General features: G+C 37.5%; 1 protein-coding gene across 3 annotated transcripts; it reads right to left on the bottom strand.

The window, feature by feature from the left end:
• Positions 1-1,839: 1,839 nt before the first annotated feature.
• On the bottom strand, positions 1,840-21,716 carry TMEM184C (transmembrane protein 184C). 3 transcript variants are annotated; one of them, XM_015139282.3, is made up of 11 exons: positions 21,460-21,716; positions 21,038-21,339; positions 14,523-14,653; positions 14,388-14,424; positions 13,463-13,668; positions 8,807-8,881; positions 7,536-7,629; positions 5,736-5,848; positions 4,218-4,317; positions 3,286-3,457; positions 1,840-3,057 (listed from the first exon to the last, which is right to left on the bottom strand). In XM_015139282.3, exons 2-11 carry the CDS (start codon positions 21,158-21,160, stop codon positions 2,792-2,794), a joined length of 1,317 nt encoding a protein of 438 aa, XP_014994768.1. In that variant the 5' UTR covers positions 21,161-21,339; positions 21,460-21,716; the 3' UTR covers positions 1,840-2,791.
• Positions 21,717-21,772: the final 56 nt, after the last annotated feature.

The raw sequence follows: 21,772 nt of genomic DNA, 5'->3' as shown, positions 1-21,772 counted from the left end.
AGATTATGCAGTGTCTTTTATTCTGTCTGGCTTATTTCATTTAGCACAGTGTCTTTCAGGCCCATCCATGTTGTAGCAAATGGCAGTATATCGTTGGTTTTTTTTTAGGGATGAATAATATTGCATTGTGTGTATGCATATATATACAGTTTATTCATCTGTCAACAGACACTTGAGTTGTCTCCATATGTTGGCTACTGTGAATAATGCTGTAATGAACACGGACTGCAGATCTATTTACAAGGTGGTGATTTCATTTGCTTTGAGTATATGCCCAGAAGAGGGATTGCTGGATCGTATGGTAGTTTTATTTTTCTTTAGAAACTTCCATTCCATTTTCCGTGAAAGGTAGTACTTCAGAGTGGTTTTTATATGCATTTCCTTGATGATTAATTATGTTGAGCACCCTTTTATATACCTGTTGGCCATCTGTGTGTCTTCTTCGGAGAAATGTCTATTCAGGTCTTTTGCCCATTTTAGAAATTGAGTTGTATGAATTCTTTGTACATTTTGGATACAAACCCTTTTTCAGATATATGGCTTACAAATATTTTTTACTCAATCTGTAGGCTATTGTTTCATTTTGTTGACTGTTTCTGTTACTGTCAGAAGGTTTTTGGTTTGATGTAGTCAGGTTTTTGTTTCTGTTGACTGAGCTTTTGGTGTGGTATCCAAAAAATCATTGCCAAGGGTCAGTGTCCAGGAATTTTCTCCTATGTTTTCTTCTAGTTTTATTGTTTCTGGTCTTACATTTAGGTCTTTTATCCATCTTGAGTTGATTGTTGTGTAGGTCTAAGATAAGGGTCTGATTTCATTGTTTTGCCTGTGGAAATGCAGTTTCCCACCACCACTTAATGAAGACTCTTCTTTCCCTGCTGTGTCTTCTTGGTGTCTTTGTCAAAAATTATTTGACTGTGTATGTTTGGATTTATTTCTGGGTTCTTTCTTCTATCCCACTGTTCTATGTATGTGTTTTTATGCCAGTACCATACTGTCTTGATTACTATAGCTTTGTAATATAATTTATAATTAGGAAATGTGATGTCTCCAACTTTTTTTCCTCAGTATTGTTTTGCCTATTCAGGTCTTTTATGGTTACATATGAATTTTAGGATTTTTTTTCTATTTGTGTAAATAATGCCATTGGAATTTTGATAGGATTGCGTTGATTCTGAATTGCTTTGGGTAGTGTGACCATTTTAACAATATTATTCTGATCCATGAGCACGGGATATCTTTCCATTTATTTGTGTCTTTCTTTCATCAGTGTTTCATAGTTTTCAGTGTACAATTCTTTTACTGCCTTGGTGTTAAATTTATTCCTAAGTATTTTTTTTATGCTATCATAAATGGCATCTTGATTTTTCAGTTAGATCATTCTTTATGTATAAAAATGCTAATGCTTTTTGTATGTTGATTTTGTATTCTGCAACTTTACTGAATTCACTTGAGTTCTAACAGATTTTTTTTTGTGTATCTTTGGGGTTTTTACATATAGCCCAGTTTTAGTTTTAATAGAAATGTTTATAACAGTGGACAGAATAAAGACTTTGTGTAATTACTGTGAACCACTATATCTGTCTCTATATATGTATATATGAATGAGTATGTGTATAAATACATAAAGCAAAGGCTTTGAGAAACAATACTCATCTTTGCTTTCTGTAACATACTATGGCACTTTCTATTTTATTTTCATTATAAAATGTCAAACATGACCCAGTGGGGTTGTGATTAGCAATTAGAGAAACCCCATCATAGGTAATAAAGTTTTCCCAAATAGCACCTATATATCTTCTGACTGTGGTTTAATGAGTAATTAAGACCATTCAGCCAAGATTTACATTTGCTGCCGCCTTTAATAGCACTGACGAAAAGTAGTACATTTTTTGTTTGACTTCTTTTTCACTGTGCCTCTAATCAAAAATTGTTAAAATATTAAGGTTTTTTAATGTTTAAAGAATGAGACATAAAAAAGTTGCAGAAAATAAATGATAAATTCTTATTTATTGAAAGACATTCAGTTGAGAAATAAGAGATGTAACTGCTTGTTAGGTAAGCTTATATGGCACATGATTAAGTTCCACTAATTCGTATTTCTGCATTATGCTTTCTGATAATTCCGGAGCATTATACTCATGCAGCAGTGGTAGGAAGTACTGATTTTTTAAGAAAAAAGTCCATTCTCAACCGGGCGCAGTGGCTCACGCCTGTAATCCCAGCACTTAGGGAGGCCGAGGTGGGTGGATCACGAGGTCAAGAGATCGAGACCATCCTGGCTAACATGGTGAAACCCTGTCTCTACTTAAAAAAAAAAAAAAAAAAAAAAAAAAAAAGGCCGGGCATGGTGGTGGGTGCCTATAGTCCCAGCTACTTGGGAGGCTGAGGCAGGAGAATGGCATTTACCCGGGAGGCAGAGCTTGCAGTGAGCTGAGATTGCGCCACTGCACTCCAGCCTAGGTGACAGAGCAAGATTCCGTCTCCAAAAAAAAAAAAAGTCCATCCTCTTGATAAAGCAGTGTAACATCAGGAAAATTCAGTTGGGGTCATTGTCTACCATTTGAGTATGTGATACTCTAATGTTAAGAAATCAAGTCTAAGTCTAGGAAATTTAGATCAGTTATTTTTGATATACAAAACTTACATATATAAATTCAGTAGTTGTACCTGGCTTGCAGCTATTTTTGTGTTGACAGTTTCCATCATTTATGGTTTGTCCCAAGCACAAAATCCATGGGATTCCAGGTAATGATACAATATAGTAGTTGCACAGTTCGCTTTTCCATACTGTTCAGGAATCCACGGATTTATCTGAAGGTTCTTTTTTTTCTCCTATAGTATCACTAAGTATTTCATCAGATATCTTAGATGTGGTAGGTGTAGTCTGGGGAGTCACAGTGTGTCCAAACCCTTGGTAGTGACCCATGGGTGAAGGTGGCATAGAAGAAGTAATGGAAATTGCATCTTGTGATGATGATGATAATAAGCTTGTATGTTCATTTTGATCTTGATCCTCGGGAAACAATTTTTTCCTGGGATGTCCCCTGACTGTCCGTCCTTTAATATAAAGTTTTCTGTTAGAAGTTATTTTTACCATTATAAACTTACCATTCTAAAAATAAGCTCCCCACTTCCCCCTCTCCCACTCCCCAAAGTTGATGAGCCTGCACTGTGGTACTGCTTTAAAGTCTTTTTTCATCTCCAAATAGATAATAAATTGCCCTAGCAGGAGAAATTCAATATCCTACCTAACCTATTCGGTTGAATTAAATAGCTGGTACTTACCAACATGCCTTACTTGTTCAGAAATATCATCTCTAATATCTGAGACATCCCACATGGCAAGAAAGGAATCAAAGCATGAGCCTTCTTCTGCTTCTTGGACATATGGTTTATATGAGAATGTGTAATGATGAGCAATGGCAGCGAGGAACATCTCAATACAGATAATAAAATCCTATGAGAACAATAAAATAACAGTCACCTTTGGATTTAAATCTAGTTTTGTAGAGTGCTATCTTTCTCTACTTGCTTTTCAAAAGTAGTAAGATAAACAGCTGTGTTTTTTCTTCCCAGATTATATTCATTTTTCCATTTTCCAAAATAATTATTTTTGACCTCTTCAAAAAAAGGCAAAATGCCAAAATGTGAATCTATTTTGCACTTCCTCAAGTAGCAGCCTTGAATTCCTTGAATTCAAGCAATCCTCCCACTTCAGCCTCCCACGTAGCTAGGAGTATAGACATGCACTGTCGGGCCTGGCTAAGTATTTTATTTTTTAATTTTTTGTAGAGATAAGGTCTCGCTTTGTTGCCCAGGCTGGTCTCGAATGCCTGGACTCAAGTGATGCCCCAACGTTGGCCTTACAAAGTGCTAGGATTACAGGCATGAGTCACTGCATCCAGTCAGCCTCAAGTATTTCTTAGCAAAGTACATTTCATTCTCAGTCACATCATGTATATTGCATTTCACCACCCAAGGACTACAAGGAGAAATGTAGAAAGAGAATTGGACTTAGGAATAATGAAATCCAGGTTTTATTCGTGTATCTGCTACAAATTAGTAATTATGGCCAATTTCTCTAGGGTTCCCCTGTTTTTTCACCTGTAAAGTGAGGATAATAGCCCCCATACCCTGTGGGTTGTCAGATTTAGTGGAGATATGTAAAAATGCTTAATAGTAAAGTTCTATTGAATTCAGAGATGGCACCTACTTACCTGGAGTCCGGTGGCCACAGCTTCTACAGTTTGCCATTCCCATGTATGCTTTTCAGAAATAACGCCAACTTTTACCAACAAAGCAATAACTACTGCTTGCCTATATGTTAGGAAAAGGTAAACGCCAAATCTATATCAAGCATAAAATGAGCAGTAGTTTTAAAAATGTGCCATTAAAAAAAAAACCCAGTGCAACCTGTGGACCACCACCACCCTCTGCCTTTACAGCATATTGCTGAAGAAACTCTATCTATGTTAAATATATTAATTTGCTTTACAAATTCATTTTTCTAGTAGTTTTGTCCCAAGATAGGGAGTCAAACTGAGCATTTCAAGCAATCTAGAGATAATGGCCCCAGGTAAAATTTAAACAGCAAATAATGAAGTGGACATGCTTTCATAGTTGTATACACAAGAGTATTCACTTCAGTGTTTCTTATAATGGTAAAAAAATTAGGAACAACCTAAATATCAAAAGGAGATTAGTAAAAAGTTATATTCACATAACAGAATACTAAGCAAAAGCAAAAAAAAAAATAAAAAAGGCCCACAAAAAACACCCCCCCGACAAACAAAATTGTATTTCTTTTTACTGACAAAGAACTGTATCTACAATATACTGAACACATTGTTGAATTCCACAAATTTTTATAGCATGAAACTTTCTCTTGAGTTTTATATGTGACACAGGTTTACCAAAATGTTAATCATTCTTTTCTGGGTGGTGGGATTTCAGGGATTTTTCTTTTTCCTCTTTTGTATTATTTCTAGCTTGTTAAATTTGGTGTATTTTTTTCTAGGACCCCTATTACCCACCTCTTTACTAAATTTTTTTCCTTTTTTTTTTTTTGAGATGGAGTTTCACTCTGGCGCCCAGGCTGGAGTGCAGTGGCGTGATTTTGGCTCACCACAACCTCTGCCTTCTGGGTTCAGGCGATTCTCCTGCCTTCCCTGCCAAGTAGCTGGGATTACAGGAGCCTGCTACCATGCCCAGCTGATTTTTGTATTTTTAGTAGAGACTAGCCATGTTGGCCAGGCTAGTCTGGAACTCCCAACCTCAGGTGATCCACCCGCCTCAGCCTCCCAAAGTGCTGCGATTACAGGCGTGAGCCCTGTGCCTGGCCCTCTTTACTATATTGAACTATGTATAGTTTTACCTTCTGTTTTAAAAGGATTTACTGATTATTTTCTCATATAATTAAATATTCTACATCATGCTTTCTTCCAAACTCCATAGTATTTTACTACATGACAGGGCCATGATTTATTTTAATAATTATTCCAGTATTGACATATTTAGGTTGTCTCAAACAATTTTCTTCACATAAATGTTACAGTGACCATCTAATTATTTCTTTTGAAAATCCTAGAAGGGCTAAAAAGATGAACTTTTTAAAAGATAAGTAGAGACATTTTAATCTATCATCCGCATTAAGACTATGTTTAAAAATCCTCCTTAATCAACGGTTTTTATTGCCTTTCAAAAAATGAGAACATTTAAAAGAAAGTAATACTTACCAAAAAGAAACAAAAACCACCAGCTTTACACAAAGAAATTTGCCAACAGGTTGGATTGGGCTCAGTTCTTCTTTTAGCACTTTATAAAATAGCAGGAGACAATACATGGCAAACTAGAAACAAGATTAACATTTAAACTTGTTCAATAAGAATAGATATGGTAATAGAAATATTAAAGTTATATACCAGAGACCTGGTGCAGAGTAATGTTTCAGGCAAACTTTTCTAGGCTTTATTATTCTATTTTTAGATTAACAAGCTTTTATAGTTTACTACAGATGAATATATACTATATACAACATCTTCCCTAAAAATGTTTTTAAGTGTTCACTTCCTGGGTTCCATAAAGGGAACAATAAACAAATGACTGACATAAATGGAAGAAATGGCTCTTGTTCAGCCAAATTAAAAAAATCCATCTGTAATGGCTTTTAAACATAAATGATCACTCATTTTATGAGGCTTTAGCTTATTATCTAGTCTATCCTATGTAACTAAGGTAACCCATTAAACAAGTCCAATTTCAATAAAATTCTGACTATGAAATCTGAATATAAAGAATCGAACAGTTTTTCCTGAGGGCAGTGTATTAGTTCAGCTATATTTATTTTTTTTAAATGAACAAGACTTATTAACAATTTTTAGAAATCTGTAATAACCTAGTGTAGTGCTGAATAACAATAAATTTTCCTGAAAGTTCACTTTTCCCTATTAAAATTATATAAAATGCTAATGTAAAGTATTTTAGAATATGAAACCAGTAAAGAAAGAAAGAATAAAGTGATTCATGGTCTCCAATCATCCTTTGTACACATAAGCCAGTTTTTAAATAACTATCATTAACTAATTATAAAATTTTATTGCCTAATGTTTTTTCCACTTAAAATACATAACTTCTGTATGTTTCATCAGGCTTATTTTTAATAACTGCCTAATATTTTGGCCAATGGAAAGACCACAGTGCATTCAACTAGTCCCTATCATTGGGTTTTGGATTGCTTTCAGCCTTTTGTTATTTACAAGTAATAGGCTTTATATACAAAGATACTTTAGGCAAACATACTTTTGAACACTTCTTTAGAATACATTCCCAGAAACAGAATTACTGGTTCCAAAGAGGATGAACATGTGGGAAAGCTTTGGCTACATGGACATTTAATTTTTATTATAAAGCTCTAATACCAAACATGCATACCACTGCATCTAAATTATTTTGCTGACAGCATTAGCCAAAGAATTTAAATAAAATGCACATTTTTTTAAGCTCCTAAGATCGAATAGAACATTACATCATAGGTCTTTGGAACATTAGTTTCTAGAACATCATCCATTTTTCTAAACTTGGCATTCTCAATTTTCCTTTAACTCCAAATATACATGATAACAATTTTATTCTCGCATTTTCATTCAAACCCTGTACCGTCAAATATCAATTTGATATTTTCTCTTCTGAATATGTTCAGTATATGTGTGTATTTTTTTTTATGTAGCACTGTGCTTTTATTTATGATACACTCATACAGCTATGCAATGGGCAACAGAAATAAATGAACAAACATTGTTAACATGTGAGGGTATAAGTCGCCAAATAATTAACAAAGACATTATTATATTTTTATATATGTATTAAGATGTATATTAAAGTTTTTTTTCAAGTCTTCCTATAAATTAAATTTCAGATTTAATTTATAGGAAGATAAAAAGAAGCAAGCCTTATCCTAAAGAAGAAACTTTATCTAAAGAAATTTAGTTAGAGATACAAATTTAGTACATTTTAAGAAAAGTAAACATTTTACTTACCAACTGTGACATGTTGTTTATTATAACCAAATAAGTCCAAGCATTTGAAAAGCTAAAGTTCCCTTCATCATATATACCAAGCAGCTCACAGATTCTAAAAATAGTAAAGATGAGATATCTCTATGATTAACTAAATCAAAATTGTACTTTAAAATACAGCAATAGCAATACTTATAGAAGTCAGTTTATTTGAGATCCCACTGATAATCACTTGACTTTGGACACAGAGAATTTAGAAGTAAGTTTATTTGAGAGATCCATTGACAATCACTTGACTTTGGATCTAGAGGAAATTAAAAAATGAAAGAACCCATTTTTTCTAGAAATGTTATTATATGATTATTCCTTCAACTTGAAGGAAATCCCAAATAAGACATGTAACAACTAGAAAGATTACTAAATTTAAAAAAACCAACTATGCAGTCTAATAACTTTGGGAAAGCTTGATTGTTAAACATAGTATAATGCAGGTGTATATAACTATAGTTGTTAATTTTTTTCCCCTCAATTGTCTTGGAGGTAAATTTTATGAAAGACCCAGATCCCCTCAAGTAAGTACTACCATCAGTATTTTTATAGTCTTGCCCACTTTCTAAGCTGCAGGGAAATAAAGCATGCCTTCATAATTAAATGGCTAAATAATTGCTAGCTCAAAGGCAGAATAAAGAATTCTTTCACCGGTATTTCTTTCCAGTTTTCCTCTGTGAGCATGCAAAATGTTACTAACTAAGAGTTAAAACATGTAATCTATTGACATTAAAGTCTTTGATGTTCTTGAATTTTTAGGGAATAGTTTTGCCAGGTAGCTTAATGATACCCCATTTTACCTCAATTCTAAGCCTTGACAGAATGTATTAAAAGAAAATATGACTTCTTTCTTAGAGTACTTCTAATATGTTCTAAATTAACTATGTAGAAAATAAAACTGTAATTAACCTAAAGTAGCATACTTTAACTTCATGCAGTAGGGTTTTTGTAAAGCTATGTATTTGAAAAAGTGTGTGTGTTTTTTTTTAATCTTCAAAGTGCTTTATAGCAAGCTAGCTCGAGAAAGGAGGTAAATATTTAGAAGACCCCTGTGGTGATTCTTTGCCTATAAATGGTCATGTTATTTATTTTAATAGAGTGAGTTTCTATATAGTTTTTTTTTTTTAAAACAGATTACACCTACATTATAAATAAGCACATTAACACTATGTTTTCTACTTAGTTGTTCCCACATAAGAGCACAAGGATTAAAAAAAAAGTTCATATAAAATCCAAGTACTTACAAAGCAACGATGGTGGTGAAAGGTCTGACAACTGTGTACTGTAATACACCTAATTTGCACCTAAACAGCAATACTCTGCAAAAGAAAAAAAAAACTTAGAATTTCAACGACTCATTTAAATAGCATCAGATTTTCCCCAAAGCCTCCAAATTGAAATCACTTTGATGAAGGATACCATATTTATAGTTAATTATTTCACCGTAGTCATCCTTAATAGTAGTGGCAGAAGAATGTGGATGGCAGGAAACAAATTATCTAAATACCTTTTTTTTTTTTTTTTTGAGATATAGGGTCTTATTCTGTTGCCCAGGCTGGAGTGCAGTGGTGTGAACATGGCTCACTGCAGCCTCGACCTCCTGGACTCAAGTGATCCTATCTCAGCCTCCTGAGTAGCTGGAACTATATCTGCATACCACCACACCTGGCTAATTTACTTGCTGTAGACATGGGGTCTCACTATGTTACCCAGGCTACTGCTGATCTCCTGGGTTCAAGTGATCCTCCTACCTCAGCCTCCTGAGTGGCTGGGACTGCAGGTGTGTGCCCCAACACCCAGCTATTTTTAAATTTTCTGTAGAGTTGTGGTCTCACTATGTTGCCCAGGCTAGTCTCAAACTCCTGGGCTCAAGCCATCCTCACACCTGTAATCCCAGCACTATGGGAGACCGAGGCGGGCAGATCACTTGAGACCAGCCTGGCCAACATGGCAAAACTCTGTCTCTACAAAAAAAGAATAACAAAATTAGCTGGGTGTGGTGGCACATGCCTGTAGTCCCAGCTACTTGGGAGGCTGAGGCATGAGAATTGCTTGAAACTGGGGAGGTGGAGGTTGCAGTGAGCAGATACCATGCCACTGTATTCTAGCCCAGGTGACAGAGCAAGACCATCTCAAAAACAAAAAACAAAAAACACAGTAATCTTTGAAAATGAAATTCAGATACCAGTTCTCTGCATAACATCCTATAAATGGTTTTTCATTTGACAAAGACTCCCATTTACCAAACTTTAGACAAGCCTCTGACACCTCTTTTCAACTTGGCTTCATCCTTGGGCCTTGTCCTTGTCCTGAGTGTCAATCAGTTTAAAAGAATCTTGCTAAATCATTCCCCAGCCCCCTTTGATATCTGATCACCTCTGACATCTGATCAAATTCCTCAGCCCCCACCCTTGATGACTAAGGCCTTGGCCTGCCTTTAGCAAGAATCCTGTTCAGTCAGTTTAGTGAGAATCCTCCTAGCCCTGATGTCCCCTCTTCGTAATTCTGCATTCACTGACCCTCAACATGCTCTAGTTATAAATGCCCATTTGTCCTTGTTGCCTTCAGAGTTGAGTACAATCTGTCTCCCCGATAACCAATCTACATTAATTTGACATTACTATTCTCTCATGGTCTCCTGTGCTTCCTTCATTGCATTTCCTGAAATAAGTAACTATGTATTTGTGTCTTCATTTAATTCCTGACTCTCCTAACCAAACTGTAAGTTCCATGAGGTCTATGGCTGTTCTGTGCACTAGGGTATTTCTTTATACTAGCATGTACTTGGTGTTCAATATATATTTGTCAAATGATCACATTAGTAGCTTATTATTTTAAAAAGCCAGGTAGCTCCCTGTCATTTCAAGGGTGTAAATAGAGACAAAATTTGTCAGGATGTCGTACAAATGGTCCTGTACTGCATAGGGGGCAGTGCAGCCATTCTTATGATGTATGTCTACACTGATCACTCTACCTCCATTTACCTTGGCTTGTAACTTCCACTTTATTCCCCATTTATTAGTGAAACTGCCTTTGCAAAATTACGACTGAGACAGTGAAAGAGATCTAACTTAACCGACTCCATCTTGTGTCTAACCTCCAAGCTATCCTTGTTCATTCCTGGGAGTAGGCTGAACTACCTTTGAGAGAAACTTAGTTTATAGTTTCTCCCAAAGCTATAGAAACAGCCCTGCCCCAAAGCAAACCTCCTTCTTACCTGGGGACTAGATTGCCTTTGTAGGACTAACGTTAGCCACAAGATTAGAAATTATGGTTTAGCCAAAACAGCATGATACTGGTACCAAAACAGAGATATAGACCAATGGAACAGAACAGAGCCCTCAGAAATAATACCACACATCTACAGCCATCTGATCTTTGACAAACCTGACAAAAACAAGAAATGGGGAAACGATTCCCTATTTAATAAATGGTGCTGGGAAAATTGGCTAGCCATAAGTAGAAAGCTGAAACTGGATCCTTTCCTTACTCCTTATACAAAAATTAATTCAAGATGGATTAGAGACTTAAATGTTAGACCTAAAACCATAAAAACCCTAGAAGAAAACCTATGCAATACCATTCAGGACATAGGCATGGGCAAGGACTTCATGTCTAAAACACCAAAAGCAATGGCAACAAAAGCCAAAATTGATAAATGGGATCTAAGTAAACTAAAGAGCTTCTGCACAGCAAAAGAAACTACCATCAGAGTGAACAGGCAACCTACAGAATGGGAAAAAATTTTTGCAAACTACTCATCTGACAAAGGGCTAATATCCAGAACCTACAAAGAACTTAAACAAATTTACAAGAAAAAACAACCTCATCAAAAAGTGGGCAAAGGATATGAACAGACACTTCTCAAAAGAAGACATTCATACAGCCAACAGACACATGAAAAAATGCTCGTCATCACTTGCCATCAGAGAAATGCAAATCAAAACCACAATGAGATACCATCTCACACCAGTTAGAATGGCGATCATTAAAAAGTCAGGAAACAACAGGTGCTGGAGAGGATGTGGAGAAACAGAAACACTTTTACACTGTTGGTGGGACTGTAAACTACTTCAACCATTGTGGAAAACAGTGTGGCGATTCCTCAAGGATCTAGAACTAGAAATACCATTTGACCCAGCCATCCCATTACTGGGGATATACCCAAAGGATTATAAATCATGCTGCTATAAAGACACATGCACACGTATGTTTATTGCAGCACTATTCACAATAGCAAAGACTTGGAATCAACCCAAATGTCCATCAGTGACAGACTAGATTAAGAAAATGTGGCACATATACATCATGTAACACTAGGCAGCCATAAAAAGGATGAGTTTGTGTCCTTTGTAGGGACATGGATGCAATTGGAAACCATCATTCTCAGCAAACTATCGCAGGAACAGAAAACCAAACACCGCATGTTCTCACTCATAGGTGGGAAGTGAACAATGAGATCACTTGGACTCAGGAAGGGGAACATCACACACCTGGGCCCATTGTGGGGAGTGGGGAGGGATAGCATTAGGAGATATACCTAATGTAAATGACGAGTTAATGGGTGCAGTACACCAACATGGCACATGTATACATATGTAACAAACCTGCACATTGTGCACATGTACCCTAGAACTTAAAGTATAATTTAAAAAAAAAAAAAAAAAGGGGAGAAACTCCAGAATAAATGCTTTGGCAAGAAAAAAAAAAATAGTATGGTTTAGGAGTCATGCAGCTGGAGGCTATAAGATTCTGGCCCTCCCTAAACTGCTCCTGAGATCAGTGCTTGAGATATTTTGCAGACCCTGCATTTGTTGGATCAGCTGGCACCACCCAGATCAATAAACTGGCTCATCTGACCTTGTGGCCCCCACCCAGGAACTGACTCGGCACAAGTGGATAGCTTCGACTCCCTACGATTTCACCTCTCACCAATCAGTACTCGTGGCTCACTGGCTTCCCCCTACCCAGCAAATTAACGTTAAAAACTCTGCTCCCCGAATGCCTGGGGAGACTGCTTTGAGTAATAATAAAATTCCTGTCTCCCGCACAGCTGGCTCTGTCTGAATTACTCTTTATCTTTTGCAATTCCCCTCTTGATGAATTGGTTCTGTCTAGGTGGCTGGCAAAGTGAACCCCTTGGGTGGTTGCGTTAGTGAACACGTCCTATTGATTTTTCAGTTGCATTCTCTTATTGCCTTTCTTTTTTATTCCAGTCTCATCCCTCCTTTTCAGTTTTATTTCACAAATAGATTATTATAAACTCCTATTTCCCCATCTCTGGAATCTTCTTCCCTCCAATTCATCCTTTATGATATTGCAAAATTAATCTTTCTAAAACACTGTTTTCAAATGTTTGCTTGCTGAAAAATACCAAATGGTTCATTTGTATAATAAATGCAATTGTAACCTCAATTTATTTTTCAAAATGAAATGACATAAATTTTAATGTCCTACATGAACATATAATAAGGCAAGCTGATGTATTATGTTACCAAACACTGTTACTTATTGCTCCTACTTCGTATCATATGCGGTTCTACAATGTAGACTGTCTTGTCTTTGTCTTTTAACTAGCTGTGTGTTCTTATGTAAGATCTGCAGACCTTGGTTCTCAACTGCAAAAGCATATTGATTAAATGATTACTGTTTTTACCTGCAATCCTTTCATTTTTGGATTTGGGATTAATAATGTAAAAAAGACTAACATATATGTGGGATTACAAAACTGTGTTTTGTTAGCCTTCAAACAACTAGGAACTGCATCAGGAATTCTATCTTATACTTATTGTTCTGCTATTAATACTTAATGTATTACCTTGTAAAGAGCTGACTGCTACTTAAAAACTCTGCTTAAACAAAAAGCCAAAACATAAAAGAATTAAACCAAACATACTTACTCTCCCATAGCCCATGGTGGACAGCAACATAAAGGAGGGAAATGTTTCTGCTGATCTTTGGCTTCAAGGATTAATACCAGATTTGGATACCGGTTAGTTAGATAATTGGTAAGGAATCCCATAAAGTTGTAAATTACATAAGCTTCATAGCATTCTCTGCAGGTATCCACATATATTGCAATGCTGGGATATTTCAAAGCTATCCACTATGAAAAAGCACAGATGTTAAAGACAGTTGCAGCTAAGATAAAATGAATCGCCACTCCATTCATGGTACTCACAATAAGCTAATTTTTATGCTTGAGATGTCTTGTCATATACTTACATATGACTCTCTAAAATTTATCATTATGAGGGCTATCAATCTGTGAAATGAATTTTTAAAAGCAATAAACATCTTAGATATTGGTAAACAAAAAGTAAGTGTTTGAGGGGTAAATAATGAATAAAGAGAGAAGCTAAAGTAAGTACTTAAGTTCTTAAATCTGAAGTTTTTCTTAATATGATCATAGATAATGCTACTAAAGATATTTCCTTTATATTTACTCAAATTAGAAGCAGTCATCTACAACAATTTCATGTGTATCTATTGGGGAAGGTTTTTAAATTTTTGGTTCAAATAAAAGACTTAATAAATAAAAAGAGTGGTAATATAATTTAAAATATTACATTCTTTACCAATCTGAAAGTTTAAAAGAAAGCAAACAGCTATAGATTTTTAAACATTTATAATATCACATTTTACATTTTTTATTATCATACTTTATATTCTCTATCAACATTAGAAACAAGTGAATCTTTTTACTTTTCTTATTAATCTGACTCCTTATTGTCAATAACATAACTTTCATTAAGCATTCTGTAATTATAGTTAGTATCATCAAACAAGTTCTTAGTTAATGAGATAAAAATGAAACGTACTTACACTATCTAAACTGTAAATGGGTACCATCCAAAGAATCCTATTGGAAAAGGAAAACATAAATTTAAAACGTTTTATGTCATATTTATAAAATAAGCCAACACAACACTGGTGGAATCAAAATATATTAAGACGTACCTTATTATTGGTTTTTGCAGTTCAGGTTGTGTATAATGCACTAAGTGTTGCAATATCACCCACAGTGATATAGGTATAGTCAACAGCAAAAAGATTCCAGCAATAAACCAAGCCTTGGTGTGTATTCCAACCTTAAGAAACAAAATAACATGTTAGTATAAATTCTTATATTAAAATGAAAGAGCTTGGCCGGGCTCAGTGCCTTGTGCCTATAATCCTAGCACTTGGGGAGGCCAAGGTGGGGGTATTGCTTGAGGCCAGGAGTTTGAAACCAGTCTGGCCCTACAAAGTGAGACCCTGTCTCTACAAAAAAAAAAAAAAAAAAAAAAAAAAAAAAAAAAAATTAAAAAATTGAAAAACTGAAAATTTTCGGAGGGCGGACTTTAGTATGAATCTTTTTTTTTTTTTTTTTTTAAAGGGAAAAAGGTGGGCATTTATTTTTGATGCTTGAAGGGTTGAGCAGTTTACAATTAAAATAGAACTGAGGTCTGCAACTTTAAGTATCACTGTTTCTTTTCTTTTCTTTTCTTTTGAGACAGTTTTGCTCTGTTGCCCAGGCTGGAGTACAGTGGCACGATCTTGGCTCACTGCAACCTCTGCCTCTGGGGTTCAAGTGATTCTTCTGCCTCAGCCTCCCGAATAGCTGGGATTACACACCCAGCTAATTTTTTTGTATTTTTAGTAGAGACGGTGTTTCGCTCTGTTGACCAGCCTGGTCTGGAACTCCTGACTTCAAGTGATCCGTCTGCCTCAGCCTCCTGAAGTGCTGGGATTACAGGCATGAGCCACTATGCCCAGCCCAGTTTCACTGTTTGAACAAGACTTTTTCTTCCTCTACCCGGGGTCAAAGATAAAAGAGGTAGAAAACAAAAGTATGGAGAACAAATGCATTTTTACAACAATAAATTTCTACATTAAAATGTACAGAAAGCTTGAAAAGGGCTGAGTGAGGTGGCTCATGATTGCTTGAGCCCAGGGGTTCTAGACCAGCCTGAGCAACATGGCGAGATGCCATCTCTACAAAAAATAAATTAGCGAGGCGTGGAAGCATGTGCCTGTAAGGCTGAGGTGGGAGATCTGCTTGGTCCCAGGAGGTCAAGGCTACAGTGAGCCATGATTGTGCCACTGTACTCCACCCTGGGCAACAGAGACCCTGTCTCAAAAACAAAAACAAACCAAAAGCCAATACAAAGTCTTACTAATTGTGGGGGCGTTAATCAAAGCAGTAAATGAAAAGCAAATATATGGAGGTGAAGACTCTAAAAGGAATGTAAGCACTCGTATTACAGGGCTTTTTGCTTTTATCCATTTCATTTAAAATTGAATATAGTAGTCCCCACTTATATGTGGGGGATAGGTTCCCAGACCCCCAGTGAATGCCTAAAACTGTAGATAGTCCCAAATCCTATATGCATATACTATGTTTTTTCCTATACATATATGCTTATGATAAAGTTTAATTCATAAATTAGACACACAGTAAGTGGTTAACAATAGAACAATTATATATTGTAATAAGTTATTTAAAACTTATAAATTACTTATTTCTGAAATTTTCCATTTAATATTTTCAGACCATTGTGGACAACAGGTTACTAAAACCAAAGAAAGTGAAATTTCAGTGACAATCTAATAAAATAATAATAGGATAAGCATATTCCAGATCTTCTTTATTATAAAGTGACCATTAAGAATGGTACTGCGGCCAGGCGTGGTGGCTCATGCCTGTAATCCCAACACTTTGTGAGGCTGAGGCGGGCAGATGGTTGGGCCCAGGAGTGTGAGACCAGCATGGGCAACATGGCAAAGCTCCATCTCTACAAAATATACAAAAAATTAGCTGGGTGCCAGAGGATCACCTGAGCCCAGAAGGTGAAAGCTGCAGTGAGCCTTGATCATGCCACTGTACTTCCACCTGGGTGACAGAGCGAGACCCTGTCTCAAAAAAAAAAAAAAAAAAAAAAGAAAAGAAAAAAAAGTAATGCCAAGTAATTGCTGTTTCTGATGGCTTTAGTTCCAAAAACTAGAACTTGGTGGTACACTTAAGAGAAAAATGATGTGCTTGTGACTAATGAAGGTCAAGTGTCCTCAGTGTGCTATAAAGAAAGTTGTTTTTGTTTTTTAAACAATCATAAAACAAGTGACTAGAGACTTGGTCATTGCAGGCCAAATTTTAAAATCGTGTAGTATCATTTTTACATTGCAAGTGGTAATTTAGTTTAAGAAAAACATCATCTCTCCACATTAATGTCATTAACTTTAATTATTGGTTTTATAGTTGTTTTGATTTTTGAGCTATATAAAAGTTATATGCATAAGAAATTTAACCTATTTTATGTGTGTATATATTTAAGTAACATTATAATAGAATAACTCAACACTGGGTATCTGCAGAAATTATCAATATAATTCTTTAATTTTATGTTTACCTCTAAATAATTTATTCAAATTTGAGACACACTGATATAGATACCAGTAATATTATTCTTAATCTTATCAGCCATGAGTTGAGTTTTTTGGCTCACGAAATGAGGAGGAGATAAACAGATTTTTTTCTATGGTAACTTGAGGAAAGAAGAAAAGAAAGAAAAAACCCTTAAAGACAAGCATCTAAGAATAAGTTAACTCTCCCTCAGCAAAATGCTTCAAAACAGAGAGTGGAGATGAATAGGAGAGATTGCTTTCTGGGCCTGGTCTTCCTGAGGGGAGACAGTAGAACTGACCCAAGGGCATGAGGTAAATGTGCTGAGGTTAAAAAAAAAAAAAAAAAAGGTGTGCTGAGGTATAAAGACTAGAGCAGCACGCCATCACGTGCACATTCACTTCAGGTATACATGGTCAGTCAAGAGAGTGGGAAAAATAGTTTAAACAGGGCAGATGGTCATCCTACCATTCTAATAAATGAGTATATGCTCCACCATGGGCATGGGATGAGCTTCCAGAACTATGAGAAAATAAATTTCTGTAGTTTAAGCCACTCAGGCTATGGTATTTTCTTACGGCAGTCTGGGCAGACCAAGATAAACTGCCACATTTATATCTGCAGTTCAAATCGTTCTGAATATTAGATGTGCATATCCAACAGCATATCTAACATGCCTATTGAATGTCTCTTATTAAACTAAATGTCCATAACAGAACTCAATTTCTCTCAAACCTGTTCCTAACCCTCAATTTTCTATCTCAGTAACTAGTACCACCATTTACACAGTTGTTCAAATAAAAAACTTCAGAATTATCTTTGATTTCTTCCTTTCTCTCACTGCTTCTCCTCTGGAATCCAATCTCCCGCCAAGTCTTGTTTGCTCACTTCTAAGAATACTTACAATTCAGTTTTCCATTTCCATTCCTGCTATCCTTACTGGGGCCAGAAACCATCGTAGCCCAGGCACCTACCACCTCTCACTACTGTAAAGAGCTTTCTAAACTCCCTTCACTTCTGCTTTATTTTCCATAGCTGGTAGAGTGACTGCCTTGCATGGTAACTTCTCAGATCTTTTCTGGTTTTCTCCACAGCATTTTATACAATTTTATTGATTTTTTTTTTTTGGTTCCTTTTGTCTCCACCACTAAGTTCTATGGAGGTAAGTGTTCTCTCATATAGTATACAAAGCCTGATTCATCATTGGGACTGACTCATTTGGGCAGAAAGAAGGGGAAAAAAAACGAAGTAAAATATGTATTGTGGTAGATGGTGGTAAGTCCTATGGAAAAGAAAAAATAAAGCAGAGAAAGGAGTATGAAAAGTTGGAGAGGGGAAGTTGACAATGTTAAATAGAGTAGTCAGGTGACATCTGAGTAACGACCTGAAGAACATAAAGGAATGAGAAGAATATCTAGGGAAAGGACATTCTGAGAAGGGGAAACTTTGTGCAAAGCTTCAAGGAGGGAGCATGCCTGGGATTTTTTTTTTTTTTTTTTTTTTTTTTTGAGACAGAGTCTCGCTCTGCCGCCCAGGCTGTAGGTGCAGTGGCACAATCTCGGCTCACTGCAAACTCTGCCTCCCGGGTTCACGCCATTCTCCTGCCTCAGCCTCCCGAGTAGCTGGGACTACAAGCGCCCGCCACCACGCCCGGCTAATTTTTTTTTTTTTTTTTAGTAGAGACGGGGTTTCATCATGTTAGCCAGGATGGTCTCGATCTCCTGACCTCGTGATCTGCCCGCCTCGGCCTCCCAAAGTGCTGGGATTACAGACGTGAGCCATCTTGCCCGGCCAATGCCTGGGATTTTTGAGCAAAGTGGAGCAGTGGAAGCCTAGGACTTGAGGAGAAAAAGTCAGAGGGGGATCGAGTGGGAGTAGTGTCAGATCATGTTGGACCCTGATGGCCATAGTGAGGAATATTGGCCTTTACTCTAGGACTAGAAGCGATTTAAGAGGACACACATAATGTGCCATGTTTTAACTCTGGCTTTAACTCCAGTTACTCTGGCTGGTGTGTTGAGAAGAGACCAATTAAGACATGTTGAGAATTTGGCTTAGGATGTTAGCAGTACAGATTGCAGATTCCAATTTTTCTTAAAAAGCTAGTGGCACCTGGCCAGGAGAGGTGGCTCATGCCTGTAATCCCAGCACTTTGGGAGGCCGAGGTGGGCAGATCACGAGGTCAGGAGATGAAGATCATCCTGGCTAACACGGTGAAACCTCGTTTCTACTAAAAAGACAAAAAATTAGCTGGGCGTGGTGGCACGCGCCTGTAGTCCCAGCTACTCAGGAGGCTGAAGCAGGAGAATGGCATGAACCCGGGAGGCGGAGCTTGCAGTGAGCTGAGATCTCACCACTGCACTCCAGCCTGGGCGACAGAGCCAGACTCCGTCTCAAAAAAACAAAAACAAAAACAAAAACAAAACCTAGTGGCACCTAAAAACCACAGTTGAAACTAGCAACTAAGAGAAGTCTTAAATTGGACTGATATTATGCATATTATTAACCTTTAACGTAGTTCCTATACCATGCTCCAAGTAAATATTTCAAAGAAAGAAAAACCCAATGTATTAAGATGCTTATACCTAAGTTTTTGTAGACAAATTGTGGAAATAACCTAAATATCTAACAAATGGGAAATATTTAATGTAGCAGAATATTACATGGCCATTAAAAATAACTATATGGGTCAGGCACAGTGGCTCATGCTTGTAATGCCAGCACTTTGGGAAGCCAAGGCGGGTGGATCACAAGGTCAGGAGTCAAGACAGGCCTGGCCAACATGGTGAAACCCCGTCTGTACTAAAAATACAAAAATTAGTTGGGTGTGGTGGTGGACACCTGTAATCCCAGCTACATGGGAGGCTGAGGCAGGAGAACTGCTGGAATCGGGGAGGTGGAGGTTGCAGTGAGCAGAGATCGCGCCACTGCACTCCAGCCAGAGCAACAGAGCTAGACTCTGTCTCAAAGAAAATAAAAATAAACAACAAAAAATAACTATATGGGACCGGGCGCGGTGGCTCATGCCTGTAATCCCAGCACTCTGGGAGGCCGAGGAGGATGGATCAGCTGAGGTCAGAAGTTTGAGACGAGCCCGACCAACATGGAGAAACCCCATCACTACTAAAAATACAAAAGTAGCGGGGTGTGATGGCACATGCCTGTAATCCTAGCTGCTACGAAGGCTGAGGCAGAAGAATCGCTTGAACCCTGGAGGCGGAGGTTGCGGTGAGCCGAGATCTCACCACTGCATTCCAGCCTGGGCAACAGGAGCAAAACTCAGCCTCAAAAACAAACAAATGAACAACTATATGGACTATGCTAGTATGGGAAAGTCATCAGAAAATAATTTAGTCTAAATAGAGAACACAAATGTATATTAAATACAGTTTATGTAAAAATCATTTCCACAATGAAGAAGGGCCTAAAATAGTCATGGTCTTGTTATAGTTCTTGTAATAGGTGTTCCTTGTAAAAGTACTTGGTGGGTTTTATTAACCCCGAATTTAAAGTTCATTATATAATATTTATATCTGAGTTATTTACCTTGGGGTTTTCCAGCTTGTAGTACATTACTGATGTCACAATAAGCATATGACATCAAAATATATATATAAGGGGGTTTTTGCAAAACCTTTGTTGGGTAAGAGCTAATTTCCACAGTAAAAACGAACACCAAAGTTAAAACAACGAGAATCCTTTGATTCAGGAAGCTAGTAAAAAACTAATAAAATTCAATACATGGTTTTCAAGGTAGTTTATTTGACCTAGTTTAGTCCAATATCTGAACAGATCAGATTTTAGGAATAAAATTACCTTATTTTCAGGGAACTGATGAATACTTGCAAAACAGTGCCCTTCTAAGCAGCTATATTAATATATTCTATTTTCTCGACCCGGTCTCACCTCCACCTGTAGCATGACTTGAAGAACCGTGAACAAGAAATTAGAGAGGTTTATATCCTAAGAGTGGGCTCGTTTACATTAGATGGTTTTCAGGATTGTCAGGGCAGAAATGGGGGAAGGGTGTCTCCTTCCCAACTACAGATGCGTAGAAGAAAGTGTAGAGGCTGATGGTGCAGAACCCTCTTACCTCCAGTTTCTGTAATTCCCACACGCATAGGGGAACCGCAACCACTATGGACACCAGGTAGATGACCACTGCTAAAGGTCGAATCCACTGTCTCCAGTTCCTCCAGGTACAAGTGCAAGGCATGTTTTCGCACAATCAGATCCGGTTAGCAAGGGAAAAGAGCTCGAAAAGATTGTAATGGGGAGCCCTGTTCTCTGGCTTTTTGTCAACTCGCATACTACGGAGAAAAAGCTGTCGGGCGACTTTACGAACAGCTCAAGCCGCCTCCTGGACCGGCGCTGTGTCTTCTGCTGCTGCTGCTCCTGCAAATGTAGCCGCTCAGGGTGCTATTGGGGAGCAGTGCAGGCAACATTCTTTCTTCCCCACCCCGCATCTACCCGGTTCTATTGCGGTGGAATCCCAGGCAGAGCCGCTGCCCTCACCTGGGGATCGCCCTGAGCTCTGCCTGTACCATGGCTTCCAGGAGAGCAGCACCGACCAGGAACCGGCCTCTAGGGACCCTGCACGCTCCGGTTCTGTCTCGCAGCTGCCTGCCCACTCGCTCTTTTCTTTGGGGAATCGAGCTTCCTACCTCCCGCACTGGCAGGCGTCTCTTCACCCGATTCCACTAGTAGGTAAGGCCCCAGGATCTCACTCACTCGCACGGGACATCCCCTACGGCGGAACCCAAGGCCAAACCAGGACTTTCAGCTCTTTTCCGCTTCCGCCCCTGCGGTCTAAGGCAGGTGATTCGTC

Source organism: Macaca mulatta, chromosome 5 (assembly GCF_049350105.2).
Source record: "Macaca mulatta isolate MMU2019108-1 chromosome 5, T2T-MMU8v2.0, whole genome shotgun sequence".
In the NCBI taxonomy this organism is placed as follows: Eukaryota; Metazoa; Chordata; class Mammalia; order Primates; family Cercopithecidae; genus Macaca; species Macaca mulatta.
The sequence above is the reverse complement of the archived record's forward strand: the minus strand, read 5'-3'. Positions and strand labels throughout refer to the sequence as shown.

Excerpts from the sequence above, each read along its gene's own strand:
- TMEM184C (XM_015139282.3), bottom strand. The coding sequence starts at position 21,160 with ATGCCTTGCACTTGTACCTGGAGGAACTGGAGACAGTGGATTCGACCT. Across the intron at positions 5,849-7,535 it reads TAAACAACATGTCACAGTTG|TTTGCCATGTATTGTCTCCT; the intron begins GTAAGTAAAATG and ends TCTTGTTTCTAG. Across the intron at positions 3,058-3,285 it reads TGAACAAGTAAGGCATGTTG|GACGGACAGTCAGGGGACAT; the intron begins GTAAGTACCAGC and ends TTTATATTAAAG.